Raw genomic sequence first — 24,327 nt, 5'->3', positions numbered from 1 at the left:
CATAAAGAATATATTATGAAGTGCAGATGCAGTATAGTCAGATAGGGTATATCATCTGTGTCTGTTGATACCTTATATATATATATGTAGTGATTTCTATCACACAGGATTCTCTGCCCGTTTCACCTTTTATAAACATTGTTTCATTATTTTAAATATTTCTTTAATAAATATTTATATAGTATTTTAATATATGTGGGCTTAATTGCTTCCTTTTCTATTGGGATTATTTACAGTCGCTACTATGTAGACAAGGTGCAGGAAACCAGCAGAAGAGCTGATCGTGGGGGTGATAAGAGTCAGACCCCCTTGATGTCTTATTGATGGCCTATTCTAGGATATCCATATTGTAAACCCAGGAATCCACTTTCTGAAAATACATCAAAATGAAAATGTGAAAATGCAACAGTAATTTTTCCATTCCCAGAACAAGCCATAAATCCCGTCTCTTAACCGAGGCTCCCAAGAGCCAACTCCCAACATTCTCCATACACTTCAACAGTGAGGGGGCAGCCTGTGTCCCACTTCATTAATGTCCATGGGGGTCATAGCAAGAGCCAAATAAGTGTAAATGCCATAAATGCCTAAGATGGGAACGTCCTTGTAAATGTCTCCTGTAATTTCTCACCCTAGTAGAGGACAGCGGTGTCCGGCCGACCTGCTCTAGTAGCACAATCTCAGATAACATCAGGCAGAGATTAATTTTCCATCATGTGCTCGGGCAGGGGAATTTTGGGAAGGTTGTCCTGGCGGAGGATGCTTCTAACCATCAGAAGTATGCTGTGAAGATCATCAGCAAGAGATCCCTGCTCGATACTGGCGATGAGGCGGATGTGATGGTGGAGCACCGAGTGTCACAGCTGGCATCTGGGAGCCCCTTCCTCGTCCACGCAGACTTCATATTCCAGACCAAGGTATAATACTGACTAGTGTTTTATCTCATATCCCCATAGGTCACCCGATCAGCAGATCAGGAGGGCCGCAGCGCTCACTGGGGTCCTCCAACCGATCACTACTAGTGTTGAGCGATACCGTCCGATACTTGAAAGTATCGGTATCGGAAAGTATCGGCCGATACCGGCAAAATATCGGATCCAATCCGATACCGATACCCGATACCAATACAAGTCAATGGGACTCAGGTATCGGACGGTATTCCTGATGGTTCCCAGGGTCTGAAGGAGAGGAAACTCTCCTTCAGGCCCTGGGAACCATATAAATGTGTAAAATAAAGAATTAAAATAAAAAATATCGCTATACTCACCTGTCCGACGCAGCCGGGACCTCGGCGATTGTAAGCGGCAGCGTTGTTTCTTTAAAATTCGCGCTTTTACTTGCTTACGTGAATTCCCGGCTTCTGATTGGTCAGGGCGGCCATGTTGCCGGGACTCGGACCAATCACAGCAAGCCGTGACGAAATTACGTCACGGCTTGCTGTGATTGGTCCGCGTCCCGGCAATATGGCGCCGTGACCAATCACAAGCCGTGACGTCACGGGAGGCTGGACACGCGCGCTTTTCAAAATAAGCGCGTGTCCAGCCTCCCGTGACGTCACGGCTTGTGATTGGTTAATGGCGGCCATGTTGCCGGGACGCGGACCAATCACAGCAAGCCGTGACGTAATTTCGTCACGGCTTGCTGTGATTGGTCCGCGTCCCGGCAACATGGCCGCCCTGACCAATCAGAAGCCGGGAATTCACGTAAGCAAGTAAAAGCGCGAATTTTAAACAAACAACGCTGCCGGTTCCTTCGCTGAGGTCCCGGCTGCGTCGGAGAGGTGAGTATAGCGATTTTTTTTATTTTAATTCTTTCTTTTACACCTTTTTACATTAATGTTGTTTCGATACCGATATCCGATATTACAAAAATATCGGATCTCGGTATCGGAAATTCCGATACAGCAAGTATCGGCCGATACCCGATACTTGCAGCATCGGAATGCTCAACACTAATCACTACAGAACCTGACAGAGCGCCCGGCCATGTGCCGGCAAACTGGTCTGGTACTGAGAATGGGAATGAGCTACAGTACCGACACAGGGTTATGGATTCTACACATAATCTACTCTCTACATCAATTCATCTCCGTCTCTAAGATCTCTGCTTGCAGACAGTTACTAATCTTCATTGTTTGCCTCCAATGTGTATAAAACCCTTCCTGACCATGTGATGGACACTCAGACACGCGGCTCATTGCAGGACACTTACTGGATCAGTTTCTTATACAGAGGCCTGTGTGTCCACTACATGATCAGGAGAGGAATTGTAGCCACTGGGGGTAACAATGCAGGTTCCTACATAGCGATTGCAAGCAGAGACTGGAAATTTATATAACTAATAATTAGTGGGTTTATCTGAAACTAACTTATCTTTTTTACTATGGGCCCAAGAGCTGACAGGCAGGTGGTTTTCTGCCTGTTGTGCCCAGCGCTGACCTCTGCCGGCTTAGAGTAGTCACAGACCGCTCCTGCCAGTGATTCTGCAGTCTCCACTGACGTCACGTCAACAGAGCAGCAGCTTCTCTTCCACTTTGCTCTGGTGACGGGATGTGACTGCTGATGTCATGCCGATTGACAGCCGGCTCCACGCTAAGCAACTACAAGAAGTCGGCTGTCAATCAGCATGAAGCCGTCAGTCATGCCCCGTCGACAAAGCAGGCGCCGAGTAGAAGAGATGAGAAGTAACTAACTGCGTGACTGTTAGTTCTTAGGCCCATGGAAAATAGTACTGGAAAACCTCCTTAGGCCTCTTTCACACTTCCATGTAGAAAAGCCGCGGAGACACCATCACGTGTTTCTCAACGCAAGCAATGAATAGCCAGGTCTTTCACAGGGAAGGAACAACCACGGGAAGGGCAGCATCCAATAAAGGAAAATCACCTATGCCAAAACATGGTATCCATCCACAGACAGCTGTTTCGGGGTATTTGCCCCTCATCAGTGTGGAGTAGGAAACTGGCTATTAGGAGCAGTGCCTAGTGAAAAGACTATAAACATAAGGATGAATGACCTCGGGGAGATCAAAACATCCAACACCACGGAGACACCATCACGTGTTTCTCAATGCAGTGATCCAGAACACTGCCCCCACCCCTAAAGGGAAATATGCAAATGCATGTAGAAAAGCTGCGGAGACACCATCACGTGTTTCTCAATGCAAGCAATGACCAGAACACTGCCCCCATCCCTAAAGGGATCACTGCGTTGAGAAACATGTGATGATTCTCAGTATTTAGTAGCCAATTGGCCAGACAGCCCCAAATCTATATAAACCTGCCATGTGGCTTCATTCCTCAATGTGCCAGCAAGCATACAAGCAAGAAGCCTGCCAGCAACCTGCCTGATGGATAGATACATAAATGGTCACAATATTTGCTAGAACTCCATCAATTTCTGCCACTTGCTCTAAACCCTCGCAAAGATGGGGTGTTAAAACACTCAATATAGAGGTTTCCATTATTTTCCAGTAGCCAATCACATTTGGGAGCCTCCCATTTGGATGTATGGAAAAAGAATCCGTCAAAAAAACGGTTGAAACAGATGGAAAAACGGATGTAACGGATCCAGTTTTTCGATGGAACAGTTTAGCGGATCCGTCGAAAAACTGGATCCGTTGCATCCGTTTTACACTATTTTTGACGCATCCGTCGATACGTCGCGCCGACGGATTGTGACGGCCGCCAGACAACGGAAGTGTGAAAGAGGCCTTAAAGGAAACCTGACAGTTCCCCATGCCCCCCAATCTGCCATGTATTTATTATTTTATTAATACTAGAGATGAGGAAATAAATTCTAATTCTACTAAAATGTTTCTACTAATTTTTCAAAAATCCAAATTTGCCAAAATGCAGAATTTTTTATAATTCGCTTCTGCTCAAATTCAATAAAATGGCTCCATTTTTCTGAATCATAAAAAGGCCATTCAAATGTTGTAAAAATATTTAAAAAATCCTTATACTCATTTTACCGCTCACCTCTCGGGCCCCTCTGTCCAGTCCTCGCCGGTCCCTATGCACGTTATATGTCATGTGTGCAAGACCCTAATATTCCAGCATGAGCAGGAGATCAGAAGGTGCAGACGGGTCTGGATGGGAGCGAGGCGATGAGTAGCGGAGGGTAAAGAGAAGTTTCTTTTTTTTTTACATATTACCTTTATTATGTTTTGGGATCTGATTGACTCCAGAGAATAATGAGGGACATGAAATTAGTGGATAAAAACTTCTCGGAGCACCAAATTTCCCAGGAAAAAACAGTGAGAACAGGCAAATTTGGATTTTGCCTGATTTGTTTATTGCACTTTATAACAAGTCCTTTGTATATTTGATGGCACGACAAGTCTGGTGAAGCCAACATCGCGTCGACTAGTCTGATGCTCACTGGCATATTGCAAACAAATTTATAAAAATGTTTTTTGCCATTCATTACAATCAAATATACAGTATAACCGGCTTGTTAGGAAGAGCATTATCATAAGAATAAATACGTGGTGGCGGTTTGGGAGACATGGAGGAGCTGTCAGATTCTCGTTAAACAAAGAATCGTCTTTGTCGGTAAAGCCAGAATAATCCTTCAAGCATTAGAGAAGCCACTGATGTATTCTGTACAGTAAATGTGTAGATGTTCGGATGATCCAGTAATTATGTCTTCTCTTTGCCATGTTTCTTCCATGGCACAGATGCTTGTGCTACTTGGTCTGGAATACATGAGCTGCGGGGACTTCCACCACTTCCTACAGATGAAGGGGCGGCTTACCATCCCCAGCGCAAGGTAATAAGATAAAACATTCACCTGTCAGGCTATAGATTAGTGTGGATTTCTAAGGGTCTCCTGTGTGCTCCTCACATTACATCTTTCCATTTTCTTTTGTGCCAGATTCTATGCCGCGGAGCTCGTGTGTGGCATCCAGTATCTCCACACTAAGGGCATCGTCCACAGAGACCTCAAGCCCGAGAACATCCTGGTGGCTGAGTCGGGCCACGTTAAGATCACAGATTTCGGTCTCGCACTTGAGAACATGCTTGGAGACCGCACAGCCACCGAATATGCTGGGACAGAGGAATTCATGGCTCCTGAGGTGAGAAGAAGAGAATTTTCCTCTTTTTACTGATGCAATGATACTAATAATTTGACATCACGCACAATGGAGAGATGGAGAGATTAGGAGCATGGACAATACAAGCCCAGGGACAGTGTTACCAATCTATCACATAGTGGTGAATGTCCCCTCTATATAGTAGAGTCCGGTCATCGAGTCTTGTCAGTCCACAGTGTTGGCTCCTTAGTATTTGCTGTGCAGTAACTGTTCTCTCCTCTCTGGCAGATGCTGGCTGAGGAGGAGTATGGCGCCGGAGTGGACTGGTACTCATTTGGCGTCATCTTAAATAAAATGATTACCGGTAAGTGTACTTACCATCCAGCACTATTTAATCCATCATCCTCCGGCGCCGAAGACATCATCAAAGAGGTGAGTATGGCGCTGTAATAAAACACCACTGTATTTTATACCATACTACTTGAAAACCTCAGACAGCAAAACATCTTCCCTCTACTACACCCCACACTGCACCATTAAAAGGGATATCTGGGACTTTGTGAAAAATAAAAAATGTGCCTAAACACTAACAGACAGGGAGCTGCTACCTATCTACCTATTGTGTCTGGCAGTGTTCTTTGCCGGCACAAACCGCACCTGCCGGCGATTCAGCTGCCTATGTTTTTCACAAAGTCCCGGATATCCTCTTTAAGAGACAAAATGTTACTGATCTAATGAATAATTATGGTAGGAGTTTCCCTTTATAGTATATGTCTGGTAGTAGATGTACGGAAGGCATCTTTACACACCTAGAAGAAGCCTCCATGTGTAATCTTCTCGTAGAGGTTTTTGGAGTAACTCATGACGTTTCTCTATTTTAGCTCCTCCAGAGAGATCCTGCCAAACGCTTAGGAGTCCATGGAGACATCCGAGGTCATCACTTTTTCCAGCATATTGACTGGGTCTCTGTGGAAGCCCTTCGGAAGCCCCCGCCACACATCCCTATAGTAAGTATATATACATTCTACATTCCGGACACATTTTATAGACAATATATGCTTCCTAATGTTAGGAGGTAGATGGAGGAGGATGTGCCCAGGGCTGCAGAGGGAAGGTGTGGACATATAGCCTGTGCAGGCAGTGTGGCTACATAGAGGCCTAGTGGAGAGGGGAGCCCTACGCTAACACCAAAGTTGGACCAAAAAAGATGCAAGTGTTAATGATCAAGGATGACCTTTCATCTTCTTAGTTTGACTTTGTTGAATGTCAGCGCTGGATGTGGCAATTATTTATACCAGTGTGAGTGACATGATGTACTGATGTGTACATAACCTATTTATTTGCGTGTCTATGTAACATGTGTGCTGTGCTTATCTAACATGTGCGTTGTGCCTGTGTAACATGTGCTCTGTGCCTATGTAACGTGTGCACTGTGCTTCTGTAACATGTGCGCTGTCCTTGTGTAATGTGCGCTGTGCCTTCGTAATGTGTCTTGTGCTTGTCTAATGTGCGCTGTGCCTATGTAATGTGTGCTGTGCTTGCATAACATGTCTGCACTGTGCTTGTGTAACGTGCGCTGTGCCTATGTAATGTGTGCTGTGCTTGTGTAACGTGCACTGTGCTTCTGTAACATTTGCGTTGTGCGCATGTAACGTGTGCTTGTGTGATGTGTGCACTGTGATTGCCGGTGATTTACTGCAATGTGACGCACAGTTACAGCACAGAGATGGCAGGGGCACAGGTGTTGTGCCCGTGTCACCTGCATACACTGCTGCTGCATGTGCTGACACCAGACACAGTGCCGATCTCAGCATTAACCCCTCATATGCGATGAATCTATAACGTGTTTTTGTTCTAGAATGTTTTGTTGTACTTTAAAGGGGTGGTCCACTACTCAGACAACTCTTTCTCAATCCCTATGTTTCCCCTAGTAAAATAATAACACATATACTACCCTCCGGTGCTGGTGCCATTCCAGCAGTGCCAGCACTGGATCTCCTGGGGCTTGAGAGACTTTGTTATGTCATGTGATCCCTGCAGCCAATCAGCGCTGGCCTCACTCCCTCTCCTATGGCCATAATTGCCACCGGAGGCAGTGAGAGCAGCCGCAGCTAGTAGTGACGATACTGTAAGTGTTATTTTACTGGGGGGAAACTTAGGGATTGTGAAAGCATAGTCCGATGAATGAACATCCCCTTTAAGTGAGGGGGTCCATACAGAATTCTCACACACACTGGCCTTGTATTCTCAGTGTTCGCATCTGCAGTTTTGATAGGACATGAGTTCCCTGTGATTCAACCACTTAACCCTAAATCAATGCCTGTGAGCATAGAGATGTGTATGCATGATGGGAGAGAAAAACACAAAATTTATGCTATCATGTATGTTACATGCTAGTATGTCATTAGGACGCATCGTCTGATCATCAGAACATCATAATCTATTTTTATTTCTCTCTTACAGCCACCTATGCCTCACCACCGTGCCAGAAAATTCCAGCTGAACAACATGGAGCGAGCAGAGGCCAACAAGGGACCTTTACCAGTAACATCTACGGCCATGTTCAGAGGGTTACCATTTGTCACCTTGTGAACCCTCTAGACACCAGCTCTAATGTCACCAGAGTGAGTTGTCCTCCTGAGCTCCTGGAAGAAGATCTGATGGCTAGAAGAGTGGACCCAGGCATCGAAGAACTGGAACGTCTAATAACACCTACAATTGGCACAGGACCAAAGCACAACATCTTCCCAAGAATTCATCAGAGATGAGGACAAGACTGACGGTGAAGACACCTGTCAATGGAGGACGTCGAGAGACCCGGCTACAAGACAGCAGAAGACCAGCACAGCCGATGGTTGTAAGTGGTGGCGCCAGAACATCTGCGCTCACTCATAGGCATGTGAAAAACACTTCAAAGTGTACCTACCGGTAACTGGATTTCCTCACATTCATGATAGCACCACCATGTTGTGCTGTCATGGGTTGGATGAAGCCAAGTGGTGAGTGTTGGCCGGCTATTTAGGGGTGGGGGAGGCCGGATTTTTTTTTTTTTTTTTTTTTTTTTTTTAGTAACATCTCACACATGCCTCTGAGATTTAAAAGTGTTACTATACACAGATTTATCCACTGTGTATAGTAAGTTTTACTGTCCGGTAATAACATTTCCTCTTGCCTATGACAGAGCTGTCATAGGTGAGGGGAAAAGGTGAGTGATGGCCGGCTATTTAGGGGTGGAGGAGGCCGGATTTTTTTTTTTTTTTTTTTTTTTTAATAGATGGAGGATTGGGGCGCAGGATGGGAGCAGCATATGACAGAATGGGGGCGCAGGATGGGAGCAGCACATGACAGGATGGGGGAGCAGCACATGACAGAATGGGGGCGCAGGATGGGAGCCGCACATGACAGCATGGGGGTGCAGGATGGGAGCAGCACATGACAGCATGGGGGCGCAGGATGGGAGCAGCACATGACAGAATGGGGGTGCAGGATGGGAGCAGCACATGACAGAATGGGGGCGCAGAATAGGAGCAGCACATGACAGGATAGGGACGCAGGATGAGAGCAGCACACGACAGCAAGGGGGCGCAGGATGAGAGCAGCACACGACAGAATGGGGCGCAAGATGGGAGCAGCACATGACAGAATGGGGGGCACAAGATGGGAGCAGCACATGACAGCACGGGGGCGCAGGATGGGAGCAGCACATGACAGGATGGGGGCGCAGGATGGGAGCAGCACATGACAGCACGAGGGTGCAGGATGGGAGCAGCACATTGACAGAATGGGGGGGCAGGATGGGAGCAGCACATGACAGGATGGGGGCGCAGAATAGGAGCATAATATGACAGAATGGGGGCGCAGGATGGGAGCAGAACATGACACAATGGGGGTGCAGGATGGGAGCAGCACATGACAGGATGGGAGCAGCACATGACAGAATGGGGGCGCAAAATGGGAGCAGCACATGACAGCACGGGGGCGCAGGATGGGAGCAGCACATGACAGGAAGGGGGCGCAGAATAGGAGCAGCATATGACAGGATAGGGACGCAGGATGGGAGCAGCACACGACAGCATGGGGGCGCAGGATGAGAGCAGCACACGACAGAATGGGGGCGCAGGATGGGAGCAGCATATGACAGAATGGGGGAGCAGGATGAGAGCAGCACATGACAGGATGGGGAAGCAGCACATGACAGAATGGGGGCGCAGTATGGGAGCAGCACATGACAGGATGGGGGTGCAGGATCAGAGCAGCACATGACAGCATTGGGGCGCAGGATGGGAGCATAACATGACAGAATGGGGGCGCAGGATGGCAGCAGCACATGACAGCATGGGGCGCAGGATGGGAGCAGCACATGACAGAATAGGGGCGCAGGATGGGAGCAGCACATGACAGAATGGGGGCGCAGGATGGGAGCAGCACATGACAAAATGGGGATGCAGGATTGGAGGAGCACATGACAGAATGGGTTCGCAGGATGGGAGTACCACATGACAGAATGGGGGCGCAAGATGGGAGCAGCATATGACAGGACGGGGAAGCAGCACTTAACAGAATGGGGGCGCAGTATGGGAGCAGCACATGACAGGATGGGGGAGCAGCAAATAACAGAATGGGGGCACAGTATGGGAGCAGCACATGACAGGATGAGGGTGCAGGATGGGAGCAGCACATGACAGCATGGGGGTGCAGGATGGGAGCAGCACTTGACAGCATAGGGTGCAGGATGGGAGCAGCACATGACAGAATAGGGGTGCAGGATGGGAGCAGCACATGACAGCACAGGGGTGCAGGATGGGAGCAGCACTTGACAGCATAGGGTGCAGGATGGGAGCAGCACATGACAGAATAGGGGTGCAGGATGGGAGCAGCACATGACAGGATGGGGGCACAGGATAGGAGCAGCACATGACAGGATGGGGACGCAGGATGGGGACGCAGGATGGGAGCAGCACAGGACAGGATGGGGACGCAGGATGGGAGCAGCACATGACAGGATGGGGGCGCAGTACGGGAGCAGCACGACAGCATGGGGGCGCAGGATGGGAGCATAACATGACAGAATGGGGGCGCAGGATGGGAGCAGCACATGACAGCATGGGGGCGCAGGATGGGAGCAGCACATGACAGAATGGGGGCGCAAAATGTCAATGGAGGACGTCGAGAGACCCAGCTACAAGACAGCAGAAGACCAGCACAGCCGATGGTTGTAAGTGGTGGCGCCAGAACATCTGCGCTCACTCATAGGCATGTGAAAAACACTTCAAAGTGTACCTACCGGTAACTGGATTTCCTCACATTCATGATAGCACCACAATGTTGTGCTGTCATGGGTTGGAAGAAGCCAAGTGGTGAGTGTTGGCCGGCTATTTAGGGGTGGGGGAGGCCGGATTTTTTTTTTTTTTTTTAGTAACATCTCACACATGCCTCTGAGATTTAGAAGTGTTACTATATACAGATTTATCCACTGTGTATAGTAAGTTTTACTGTCCGGTAATAAAATTTCCTCTTGCCTATGACAGAGCTGTCATAGGTGAGGGGAAAAGGTGAGTGATGGCAGGCTATTTAGGGGTGGAGGAGGCCGGATTTTTTTTTTTTTTTTTTTTTTAATAGATGGAGCATTGGGGCGCAGGATGGGAGCAGCATATGACAGAATGGGGGCGCAGGATGGGAGCAGCACATGACAGGATGGGGGAGCAGCACATGACAGAATGGGGGCGCAGGATGGGAGCAGCACATGACAGAATGGGGGTGCAGGATGGGAGGAGCATATGACAGAATGGGGGCGCAGGATGGGAGCAGCACATGACAGAATGGGGGTGCAGGATGGGAGCAGCACATGACAGAATGGGGGCGCAGGATGGGAGCAGCACATGATAGGATGGGGGTGCAGGATGGGAGCAGCACATGACAGCATGGGGGCGCTGGATGGGAGCAGCACATGACAGAATGCGGGCACAGGAGAAAGGAGCACATGACAGCATGGGGGCGCGGGATGGGAGCAGCACATGACAGAATGGGGGCACAGGATGGGAGCAGCATATGACAGAATGGGGGCGCAGGATGGGAGCAGCACATGACAGGAAAGGGAAGCAGCACATGACAGAATGGGGGCGCAGGATGGAAGCAGCACATGACAGGATGGGGGAGCAGCACATGACAGAATGGGGGCGCAGGATGGGAGCCGCACATGACAGCATGGGGGTGCAGGATGGGAGCAGCACATGACAGCATGGGGGCGCAGGATGGGAGCAGCACATGACAGAATGGGGGTGCAGGATGGGAGCAGCACATGACAGAATGGGGGCGCAGAATAGGAGCAGCACATGACAGGATAGGGATGCAGGATGGGAGCAGCACACGACAGCAAGGGGGCGCAGGATGAGAGCAGCACACGACAGAATGGGGCGCAAGATGGGAGCAGCACATGACAGAATGGGGGGCACAAGATGGGAGCAGCACATGACAGCACGGGGGCGCAGGATGGGAGCAGCACATGACAGGATGGGGGCGCAGGATGGGAGCAGCACATGACAGCACGAGGGTGCAGGATGGGAGCAGCACATTGACAGAATGGGGGGGCAGGATGGGAGCAGCACATGACAGGATGGGGGCGCAGAATAGGAGCATAACATGACAGAATGGGGGCGCAGGATGGGAGCAGAACATGACACAATGGGGGTGCAGGATGGGAGCAGCACATGACAGGATGGGAGCAGCATATGACAGAATGGGGGCGCAAAATGGGAGCAGCACATGACAGCACGGGGGCGCAGGATGGGAGCAACACATGACAGGAAGGGGGCGCAGAATAGGAGCAGCATATGACAGGATAGGGACGCAGGATGGGAGCAGCACACGACAGCATGGGGGCGCAGGATGAGAGCAGCACACGACAGAATGGGGGCGCAGGATGGGAGCAGCATATGACAGAATGGGGGAGCAGGATGAGAGCAGCACATGACAGGATGGGGAAGCAGCACATGACAGAATGGGGGCGCAGTATGGGAGCAGCACATGACAGGATGGGGGTGCAGGATCAGAGCAGCACATGACAGCATTGGGGCGCAGGATGGGAGCATAACATGACAGAATGGGGGCGCAGGATGGCAGCAGCACATGACAGCATGGGGCGCAGGATGGGAGCAGCACATGACAGAATAGGGGCGCAGGATGGGAGCAGCACATGACAGAATGGGGGCGCAGGATGGGAGCAGCACATGACAAAATGGGGATGCAGGATTGGAGGAGCACATGACAGAATGGGTTCGCAGGATGGGAGTACCACATGACAGAATGGGGGCGCAAGATGGGAGCAGCATATGACAGGACGGGGAAGCAGCACTTAACAGAATGGGGGCGCAGTATGGGAGCAGCACATGACAGGATGGGGGAGCAGCAAATAACAGAATGGGGGCACAGTATGGGAGCAGAACATGACAGGATGAGGGTGCAGGATGGGAGCAGCACATGACAGCATGGGGGTGCAGGATGGGAGCAGCACTTGACAGCATAGGGTGCAGGATGGGAGCAGCACATGACAGAATAGGGGTGCAGAATGGGAGCAGCACATGACAGCACAGGGGTGCAGGATGGGAGCAGCACTTGACAGCATAGGGTGCAGGATGGGAGCAGCACATGACAGAATAGGGGTGCAGGATGGGAGCAGCACATGACAGGATGGGGGCACAGGATAGGAGCAGCACATGACAGGATGGGGACGCAGGATGGGGACGCAGGATGGGAGCAGCACAGGACAGGATGGGGACGCAGGATGGGAGCAGCACATGACAGGATGGGGGCACAGTACGGGAGCAGCACGACAGCATGGGGGCGCAGGATGGGAGCATAACATGACAGAATGGGGGCGCAGGATGGGAGCAGCACATGACAGCATGGGGGCGCAGGATGGGAGCAGCACATGACAGAATGGGGGCGCAAAATGTCAATGGAGGACGTCGAGAGACCCAGCTACAAGACAGCAGAAGACCAGCACAGCCGATGGTTGTAAGTGGTGGCGCCAGAACATCTGCGCTCACTCATAGGCATGTGAAAAACACTTCAAAGTGTACCTACCGGTAACTGGATTTCCTCACATTCATGATAGCACCACATTGTTGTGCTGTCATGGGTTGGAAGAAGCCAAGTGGTGAGTGTTGGCCGGCTATTTAGGGGTGGGGGAGGCCGGATTTTTTTTTTTTTTTTTTTTTAGTAACATCTCACACATGCCTCTGAGATTTAGAAGTGTTACTATATACAGATTTATCCACTGTGTATAGTAAGTTTTACTGTCCGGTAATAAAATTTCCTCTTGCCTATGACAGAGCTGTCATAGGTGAGGGGAAAAGGTGAGTGATGGCCGGCTATTTAGGGGTGGAGGAGGCCGGATTTTTTTTTTTTTTTTTTTTTTTAATAGATGGAGGATTGGGGCGCAGGATGGGAGCAGCACATGACAGAATGTGTTCGCAGGATGGGAGTACCACATGACAGAATGGGGGCGCAAGATGGAAGCAGCATATGACAGGACAGGGAAGCAGTACTTAACAGAATGGGGGCGCAGGATGGGAGCAACACATGACAGAATGGGGGGGCAGGATGGGAGCAGCACATGACAGGATGGGGACGCAGAATAGAAGCAGCACATGACAGAATGGGGGCGCAGGAGAAATGAGCACATGACAACATGGGGGTGCAGGATGGGAGCAGAACATGAGAGAATGGGGGCACAGGATGGGAGCAGCACATGACAGCACGGGGGTGCAGGATGGGAGCAGCACATGACAGAATGGAGGTGCAGGATGGGAGCAGCACATGACAGGATGGGGGCGCAGAATAGGAGCAGCACATGACAGGATAGGGACGGAGGATGGGAGCAGCACACGACAGCATGGGGGCGCAGGTTGAGAGCAGCACACGACAGAATGGGGGCGCAGGATGGGAGCAGCACATGACAGAATGGGGGGCGCAGGATGGGAGCAGCACATGACAGCGTGGGGGCGCAGGATGGGAGCAGCACATGACAGGATGGGGGCGCAGGATGGGAGCAGCACAAGACAGCACGGGGCGCAGGATGGGAGCAGCACATGACAGAATGGGGGGGCAGGATGGGAGCAGCACATGACAGGATGGGGGCGCAGAATAGGAGCAGCACATAACAGTATGGGGGCGCAGGATGGGAGCAGCACATGACAGGATGGGAGCAGCACATGACAGGATGGGGGCGCAGGATGGGAGCAGCACATGACAGCACGGGGGCGCAGGATGGGAGCAGCACATGACAGAATGAAGGTGCAGGATGGGAGCAGCGCATGACAGGATAGGGGCGCAGAATAGGAGCAGCACATGACAGGATAGGGACGCAGGATGGGAGCAGCACACGACAGCATGGGGGCGCAGGATGGGAGCAGCATATGACAGAATGGGGGAGCAGGATGAGAGCAGCACATGACAGGATGGGGAATCAGCACATGACAGAATGGGGGTGCAGGATCGGAGCAGCACATGACAGCATTGGGGCGCAGGATGGGAGCATAACATGACAGAATGGGGGCGCAGGATGGGAGCAGCACATGACAGCATGGGGGCACAGGATGGGAGCAGCACATGACAGGATGGTGAGGCAGCACATGACAGAATGGGGGTGCAGGGTGGGAGCAGCACATGGCAGGATGGGGGAACAGCACATGACAGGATGGGGGCACAGTATGGGAGCAGCACGACAGCATGGGGGCGCAGGATGGGAGCAGCACATGACAGCATGGGGGCGCAGGATGGGAGCAGCACATGACAGCATGGGGGCGCAGGATGGGAGCAGCACATGACAGCATGGGGGCGCAGGATAAGAGCAGCACATGACAGAATGGGGGCGCAAAATGTCAATGGAGGACGTCGAGAGACCCGGCTACAAAACAGCAGAATACCAGCACAGCCGATGGTTGTAAGGCATGTGAAAAACACTTCAAAGTGTACCTACCGGTAACTGGATTTCCTCACATTCATGATAGCATCACCATGTTGTGCTGTCATGGGTTGGAAGAAGCCAAGTGCTGAGTGTTGGCCGGCTATTTAGGGGTGGGGGAGGCCGGATTTTTTTTTTTTTAGTAACATCTCACACATGCCTCTGAGATTTAAAAGTGTTACTATATACAGATTTATCCACTGTGTATAGTAAGTTTTACTGTCCGGTAATAAAATTTCCTCCTGCCTATGACAGAGCTGTCATAGGTGAGGGGAAAAGGTGAGTGATGGCCGGCTATTTAGGGGTGGAGGAGGCCGGATTTTTTTTTTTTTTTAATAGATGGAGCATTGGGGCGCAGGATGGGAGCAGCATATGACAGAATGGGGGCGCAGGATGGGAGCAGCACATGACAGGATGGGGGAGCAGCACATGACAGAATGGGGGCGCAGGATGGGAGCAGCACATGACAGAATGGGGGTGCAGGATGGGAGCAGCACATGACAGGATGGGAGCAGCACATGACAGAATGGGGGCGCAAAATGGGAGCAGCACATGACAGCACGGGGGCGCAGGATGGGAGCAGCACATGACAGGAAAGGGGCGCAGAATAGGAGCAGCACATGACAGGATAGGGACGCAGGATGGGAGCAGCACACGACAGCATGGGGGCGCAGGATGAGAGCAGCACACGACAGAATGGGGGCGCAGGATGGGAGCAGCATATGACAGAATGGGGGAGCAGGATGAGAGCAGCACATGACAGGATGGGGAAGCAGCACATGACAGAATGGGGGCGCAGTATGGGAGCAGCCCATGACAGGATGGGGGCGCAGAATAGGAGCAGCACATAACAGTATGGGGGCGCAGGATGGGAGCAGCACATGACAGAATGGGGGCGCAGGATGGGAGCAGCATATGACAGAATGGGGGAGCAGGATGAGAGCAGCACATGACAGGATGGGGAAGCAGCACATGACAGGATGGGGAAGCAGTATGGGAGCAGCCCATGACAGGATGGAGGTGCAGAATAGGAGCAGCACATAACAGTATGGGGGCGCAGGATGGGAGCAGCACATGACAGAATGGGGGAGCAGCACGTGACAGGATGGGGGAGCAGACAGGATGGGGGCGTAGGATGGGAGCTGGTTATTGGTAGATTTATGGAAATATATCTGTATTATTAAGCTTCAGTTCCTTAGATCATGTGTAATAATGTTTGTTGTTTTTATATTATGTTTTTCTGGCCTCTCAAAATGATCTTATTTTTCTTCTAATATTTGGTTATATGTGTTGTTTTTGTTTCTTCTTTTGTTTATTTGTTTTGTGTTTGTTTTGTTACTGACACTATAATTTTGCACTTTACACAATTGACCAAAAGATTTAACTAAATGACTCTTATGAAAATTAGATTTAGTTAGCGAAATGTTTAGTGGGAAAGTGTTATGAAGCTTTTATGTTAAGGGCATTGACCACTCAGGTTATTGTTGCCCAATGTGTTTGTGAGATGAATAAAAGGCACTTAGTGCAGAAATTCAGCATCGCCAATATTTCTATTTCCCACATTTCATATTTAGTGCCGAAATTCAAGAAAGGTCATATTAGTAAGCGCCTTATAATCATCCTAAACAGATTGGTCAACAATAAGCAGAAATGGCCATTCCTTATAATCATAGTTAAAAGTGTTGGAAGAATTTACTATAAAGTTTATGTCACCCCTTATACCATAAAATAATAAACACAAACTGCTTCTCTAATAGACTGACACGTCCAGAAGAGATCCCATATCAGCAGTCACTTCATTATCATAACAAACAGGATTACACTGATAGATAACAGAATCCACCATTCACAGTAGGTAGTGTCACAGCTCACCTCTTCCCCCTTCCTGTACAGTGACATTTGCATGTCACTAAACATGAGAATATGTATAGAAAACTGTCCCAAGGAACTAGAGTCCCCTATAATGTCTTGTTATATAGATACATATACTATATATATATATATATATATATATATATATATATATATATACAATGTTCATAACTGCAAACAGGCAAGTGAGCAGCTTCCATAGATGTACAGAAAACAGAATACAATAATCCGCAATCAGAAATACAGATTATAGAAAAATTATCCCAGTCTGGTCTCAATTAGTTTAAAAAATGTATGTGACACATTCCCCTAAAAGCATAAAGAAAAACATACCTAAAAGAGTATTGGGTGTTATAAGACACGTTTCCAGGTTAGAGTAGAGTAGGGCCCTGCCAGGAGAGTCTACCTTGTCGTGGTGGCAGGCTTAACAAATCTTTTGGCCAAAACAAAAGCTGCTGGCTGTGTATGTGATCTGGTGTCTGATGGGTATTGTTACTGTGACTGGGGAGGACGGGAAGCAGAAGTGGAGTGTTTCCAAGAGTGGGCGGTGGGACTTTGGAAGGTTCGGGGGTGGAGACGGAGCTGGGGTGGTGCCTGGGCGGAGTCTCAAGGGGGCCCGAAAATGTTGCCAGTACGGGGCCATGAAATTCCTGGTGGCAGCGCTGTATAGAATTATCCACTGTGTATAGTAAATTAAAAATCCCACCGGTAATAAGATTTCCTCTTGTCCATGACAAAGCTGTCATAGGTGAGGGGAAAAGGGTGAGCGACGGCCGGCTATTAAGGGGTGGACGAGAACAGATAAAAGGATATTATATTTTTTTAAGATGGAAGATGCTGAGAGACCCGACTACAGCAGAAGATCAGCTCAGACAATGTCAGAAATAGGAGAAGAATATCTGTGCTCACACTTACCGTGTATTAGACTTTTAGGGCAAGTGCAGAAAACTGTATATTCTCTCATCTGAGAGTATCGGGACGATTATGCAAATCACACTCTGATACGAGATTGAGCAGAGTGTGATCAGATTCTCTTGGAGAATCTCCATCTTCTCCATTCTGTCAGTCCATGGAAATCGGACTGCACTCTGATGTCATCCGAGTGCAATCCAATATCATCCACAGACTCATTGACTTGCATGGCCAGGTGCAATCTGGATGCAAATTGTGCATGATGCATGGCCCCACGCACACAGCCCCATAGAATAACATTGGTCCGAGTTCGATCCAATGTTTTGTCTAATGATGCGCAGACTGAAAATACAGTCACCTGTACCTGCCCTTAACCCCTTTCCGACATCGGGCGTACGCACACCTACCGACCGTCCCATATCCCGCGGGGCAGTCCGGATTTTGAGAGTGTGCCCCGCGGTCACGGGCGGGACTATACTTGTCCCGCACTGCAGAGCTACTTGCCTCCACCCGCAGAGAGCCACACACCACATATATGGCTGCCGCTGCTGTGCGCACGGGACCTGTGATGAGGTCACAGGAGGGGAGGAGTCAGGAGTCACATGATCAAGGGCCTCCGTGTATTGCAGGACTCTACCGTGCTGTCTTGGCGCTGGATGAGGGTAAGTTTATATGTGGGGTCAGGAGGGGTTTACAGTGTGGATGCAGCAGAGCCATGTGTGTACGAGGTGTACGGAGCGGAGCCATGTGTGCAAGGTGTACAAAGCGGAGCCGTGTGTGTACGAGGTGTACAGAGCGGAGCCGTGTGTACGAGGTGTACAAAGCGGAGCCATATGTATACGAGGTGTACTGAGCGGAGCCGTGTGTGTACGGAGCGGAGGCGTGTGTGTACGAGGTGTACGGAGCGGAGCCATGTGTGTACGAGGTGTACGGAGTGGAGCCGTGTGTGCAAGGTGTACGGAGTAGAGCAGTGTGTGTATGAGGTGTACAGAGCGGAGCCGTGTGTACGAGGTGTACAAAGCGGAGCCATATGTATACGAGGTGTACTGAGCGGAGCCGTGTGTGTACGGAGCGGAGGCGTGTGTGTACGAGGTGTACGGAGCGGAGCCATGTGTGTACGAGGTGTACGGAGTGGAGCCGTGTGTGCAAGGTGTACGGAGTAGAGCAGTGTGTGTATGAGGTGTACAGAGCGGAGCCATGTGTGTATGAGGTGTAGTATTAAGCACACAGTTATACCACCAATATAGGGAATACACTATATATCCTCATCAATATTCAAAATCCACCTATTCCTGGTATACTGTGTAAGTGACTGACTGCCGCCACCTAGTGGAGACTAACAACCCAGACACCTTAGTATGGATCACCAGAGAGCACCAAAACAAGAAAGTGTATAAAAGTTAATACTTTATTTAGTATAGATCACAATAACTCAATACATGTAATATAATATATTTAAAATCAATTTAAAATATAAGACACAGGACGAGAAGATAATAGCATATAATATGCCAGCCACATTTACATAAGTAGACCCAAACCCTCACAATTTATGTGTAAAAACACTAAATGACCAAAAGTGCAAGCGTGATATAAATAAATAAAAAGCAGCAAATCCAATAAAAATTAATAATAAGAGACCATGCTTTATGCCAAAATATTTCAGCAGTATAAGGCTCAAAGTGCAAGTGTGCAAAAGGATTATGTGCAAAAGATTAAAAAAAGTGCAGAGTGCTACGGCGTTATGTTCAGCCGATTCAATATCACACACAGTGTAAAAATAGTAAGGAGAGAGATCATCAAAGATTGCAGGTAAATACCTATTGGTGGCCGTGTCCTGTGTGTACGTACCCCTACGCACGTTTCGGACACTTTCCTTCGTCAGGGGGTCCTATTAGGTGGTCCGAAATATTCCCTTTATATATAATACTCCATCCTATGCCTTCACCTCTGGCTACGCCGGCGCATGCGCAGTCAGGAGGACCCGGAAGTGCGCGATCACACCCCACGTGACCGGACGCACAGGACTGAGTCCCGACGTTGCCAAGGTCACCTGGGACGCCAATCCCGCACCCCGGGCCGCAGATCACGCATGCGCACCACCAGGAGGAGGCATAGGAGGCTTCTTTACAGCAAAATAACTACAATACCCGGTAATTAAAAAAATGATGATTGCTATCAGTCAGTTCATGGGTTGATGGGTGAAATATGTATACAACTCCTCTTATGGTCAGTGATTATACACATATCGACCCATAAAAAAAAAAAAAAAAAAAAAAAAGGGGGGTTAACGGGCCATCATTTTTGCACTAAAGTGGGCCTTATCTATAAAGGTTTTTCAATCTACTGTACTTATACCATAATGTACTTGTACTTATACGTAATTTATCCCACTTACATCTAATGTACTTATACTATATTACAAGTGATTTATCCCACTTACAACAACCCATCAATATATACAAGTAGATCAGACAGCTATTTAAATTATATATATATATAAACGCATTAAATACATAGACGGAAGAATAATTGGACTATATATATATATATACGTGCAGGTGGCAGATTTATGGTACTCATATCCTTCATCACTTCTTTTATTATCATTTCAGTTTCCACATCACCGCCAAATCCATCCTTCATTCGAGTATCCCCGTCCACCCTAAAAACAGGTATGTATGAATAAAATAGAGTAATATAAAACTTAAATTAAAATCAGACCACGTAAACAACCTAAAACATATAAGATAAAAAAGTTATTGAAGAGGTTTCAAACAATTATCCATAGATAATAATTCATGGATATATAATTAATAAGAATAAAAGAGGTATCACATTATAAAAAAGGGGCAAAGCTTATATTTTCATTTAAGCCCCTAGGTGAGACAGTATCTAGAGCCCATATCCATTTTGTTTCCATTTTGGCCAATGGTATGGTAACTGGTATGTATGAGGTGTACAGAGTGGAGCCGTGTGTGTGTACGAGGTGTACGGAACGGAGACAAGCCGTGTGTGCTAGGTGTATGAAGCGGAGCCGTGTGTGTACGAGACGAGTTGTACGGAGTGGAGCCATTTGTACGAGGTATACGGAGCGGAGCCGTGTGTGCAAGGTGTACGGAGTAGAGCCGCGTGTGTAGGAGTAACTATGTGTGGTCATTATACTGTACGTAATATCATGGGGGCCATTATACAGTATGGAGCATCATGTGTGGGGTCATTATACAGTATTGAGCATCATGTGTGGCCATTATACAGTATTGAGCATCATGTGTGGCCATTACACAGTATTGAGCATCATGTGTGGCCATTACACAGTATGGAGAATCATGTGGGGCCATTATACAGTATTGAGCATCATGTGGGGCCATTATACAGTATTGAGCATCATGTGTGGCCATTATACAGTATGGTGCATCATGTGTGGCCATATTGTTTTGTTTATAATTATTGTTTATGAAACAGAGTGATCAGCAGTGTTAAATGGCTGTGGTTGGGACGTGGATATGGGTGTGACTAGTTGTGAAATGGGTGTGGTCAGAGGAGTGGCCCCAAATTTACCGCAGCGCGCTGCGCGCGCCGCAAGCTTTAGCCCTCTTTCCCTTCTTCAAAAGTTGGGAGGTATGGGCGTACGCCAATGTCAGACACCCTTCCTTTGATGAAAAAAGGAGTAATTAGGTTAAGAAAAGAATATTTTATTAACAAATCATGATAATAATAAATAAAACATACAAAGGAATAAGTGGTAAAAAAGGATGATGTATAGGATCACCGGTGCCACATGCCCCATAACAGGGAAATATAAAAATGGGAAGCGTTCTCTCACTAAAGTGCAAGCGTAGTATGACCAAATGGTCTTCAAGTAAATATATATAGTGCAATGCTTACCAGCAGATAATAGATGGGGTAGATGGCACAGAATAGATCCAGCAGAGTCCCCAACATACGTTTCGCTTCTTAATTTCTTCCCATTTTTATATTTCCCTGCTATGGGGCATGTGGCACCGGTGATCCTATACATCATCCTTTTTCACCACTTATTACTTTGTGTGTTGTATTTAGTATTATTATGATATGTTAATATTCTTTTTTTAACCTAATTACTCCTTTTTTCTCCAATTTTTTCATTATAATATGGAGTTGGTTAATCCCTCTTTTTTGAGGTTTCGTTTTGCACAATTTTGTGCATGGTGTTGTTACGATGGGGCTATCTGGTAATTACATCTCCCTTCCCTTGATGTGGGCTCCGGCGGTGAGCCCACATCTTTCCCAGGACATTTCAGCTGTTTTGATCAGCTGACTTATGCCCACAATAGCCGTGGGTGGAATCACGATCCGCCCACAGCTATTAACCAGTTAAATGCCGCTGTCAAACTGACAGCGGCATTTAACAAGCGCTTCCGGCAATCGCTCCAGCAATACGCCCACCGGTGACCCGCGTCACGTGATCGTTCACTGGTGTGTTGGCATGACAACCGGAGGTCTCCTGGAGACCTCTATGGTTGTCAGTGCCGAATTGCTGTGAGCGCCACCCAGTAGTTGGCGCTCATAGCAAGTGAGCAATTCTGCTATATAGAGGCGACCTGATCATCGTCTCTATGTAGCAGAGCCAATCGGGTTATGGCAGCTTCTAGTCTCCCATGGAGACTATTGAAGCATGCCAAAAGTAAAAAAAATGTTCTAAAAAATATAAAAGTTCAAATCACCCCCCTTTTGCCTAATTCAAAAAAATATCACCGGGTTCAGAATCGCTCGATCTATCAATAAAAAAAAGGATTAACCTGATCACTAAACGGCGTAGCGAGAAAAAAGTCAAAATGCCAGAATTACATTTTTTTTGTCGCCACGACATTGCGCTAAAATGCAAAACGGTCCATCAAAAGATAATATCTTTACCAATATGGTATCATTAAAAACATCAGCTCTGCATGCAAAAAATAAGCCCGCACCCGACCCCAGATCACGAAAAATGGAGGCACTATGAGTATCGGAAAATGGCGCTTTTTTTTCTAACAAAATTTTGAATTTTTTTCACCACTTAGATAAAAAAGAACCTAGACATGTTCGGTGTCTATGAACTCGTAATGACCTGGAGAATCATAATGGGAGGTCAGTTTTAGCATTCAGTGAACCTAGTAAAAAAGTCAAACAAAAAACCTGTGTGGAATTGCACTTTTTTTGCAATCTCACAGCACTTGGAATATTTTTCCCGTTTTCTAGTACACGAAATGGTAAAACCAATGTAGTTCAAAAGTACAACCTGTCCAGCAAAAAGCAAGCCCTCACACAGCCATATTGACAGAAAAATAAAAAGTTATGGCTCTGAGAAGAAGGGGAGCAAAAAACGAAAATGCAAAAACGAAAAAAGCTCTGGGGTTAAAGGGGTTGTCCCACAAACAAAGTACATTTCAATCAATAGGTCTTAGAATAAAAATAAAATAAATAATAATAATAAAAAATAAAATCCACCATTGGACTGGTTAAAAAGTAAATTCCTGTCCTGAGATAATCTTATAAATTGTTTGTGAGACAAGCCCTTTAAGATGAATGTGTGTACTGGTAACTGGATTTCCTCACATTCATGACAGAACCACCACCTTGTGGTGCCTTGGTTCGTAGAAAACCTAACAGCGTCAGTTAAACTAGGTACTTATTCCTCAGCTCCGCTTTTTATTGACGCTGAGAAATAAGGGTATAGCACCCCCAGCATCGGTATTTCTCCGGGGTCTCGGCTAAAAAATAAAAAGTGGTCAAAGCAAGGTCTCACATTACATCACTGCTTCCATAGAAGTGGATAGAGCGGGATCGCACATTCAGATAAAATGTATAGCGGTGCAGAAAGAGGACGTCGCGTGCCGCCAGGAGCGTAGGCCGGTAAGGCCTCTTTCACACTTCAGTCTTTTGGCATCAGTCTGAAACTGCCATTTTCCTCAAATAGCAGATCTGACATTTTTGGGGGGCGGATCCGCTATTTTCCCATAGACTTGCATTAGCAACGGATTGTGGCAGATGGTCGTCTGTTCCATCCGCCATGCGACGGATCCGTCGAAATTTGGCGGACGTTGTCTTGACATTGACGGACATTATAAAGTTTTTTGTCTGCGCCGAAAAGGCGGTTCGCGACGGATCCGTCGCGTCCGCCATTCCATAAAATGGCTGCCTATGGGCGACGGATCCGTCGCGACCATCATTTCGGCGGATCCGTCACCCCAATCCGCTTTTTCAATTGCGCATGCTCCAAAAAGTAGATACTTTTCCCAGACAACCCCCAAGTAACTGATCCGTCAAAAAACGGATCCGTTAGAACCGTTTTCTCAACAATTGTGACGGATCCGTCACAATGTCGGAGCAGACTGACGCCAAACAACTGAAGTGTGAAAGGAGCCTAAGAAGAATCTTTTTTTTTTCTATTCTTTTGTGGATGCGGGACCAGGACCAAGGACATGAGACAAAGGGCATGGGGCCAAGACATGGAGCCAGAACTTAAGACCAGGACATGAGGCCATGACATGGGGCCAGGACTTGGCACATGTTGACAGGACCAGCAA

At 48.0% G+C, this 24,327-nt stretch overlaps 1 protein-coding gene across 1 annotated transcript; it reads left to right on the top strand.

Annotated features, from left to right (window-relative positions):
* The first annotated feature begins 206 nt into the window (after positions 1-206).
* On the top strand, positions 207-5,169 carry LOC143781130 (protein kinase C delta type-like). The gene is made up of 3 exons (XM_077267638.1): positions 207-914; positions 4,675-4,766; positions 4,872-5,169. Exons 1-3 carry the CDS (start codon positions 837-839, stop codon positions 5,104-5,106), a joined length of 405 nt encoding a protein of 134 aa, XP_077123753.1. The 5' UTR covers positions 207-836; the 3' UTR covers positions 5,107-5,169.
* Positions 5,170-24,327: the final 19,158 nt, after the last annotated feature.

The sequence above is a fragment of the Ranitomeya variabilis genome, chromosome 6, assembly GCF_051348905.1.
Source record: "Ranitomeya variabilis isolate aRanVar5 chromosome 6, aRanVar5.hap1, whole genome shotgun sequence".
Taxonomy (NCBI): Eukaryota; Metazoa; Chordata; class Amphibia; order Anura; family Dendrobatidae; genus Ranitomeya; species Ranitomeya variabilis.
This window is presented reverse-complemented; position numbering and strand designations above follow the sequence as displayed.

Bases quoted from the DNA above. Each gene is read 5' to 3' on its own strand.
- LOC143781130 (XM_077267638.1), top strand. From the start codon at position 837: ATGGTGGAGCACCGAGTGTCACAGCTGGCATCTGGGAGCCCCTTCCTC. The intron at 915-4,674 runs GTATAATACTGA...TCCATGGCACAG, and splicing joins ACTTCATATTCCAGACCAAG to ATGCTTGTGCTACTTGGTCT. The intron at 4,767-4,871 runs GTAATAAGATAA...CTTTTGTGCCAG, and splicing joins CTTACCATCCCCAGCGCAAG to ATTCTATGCCGCGGAGCTCG.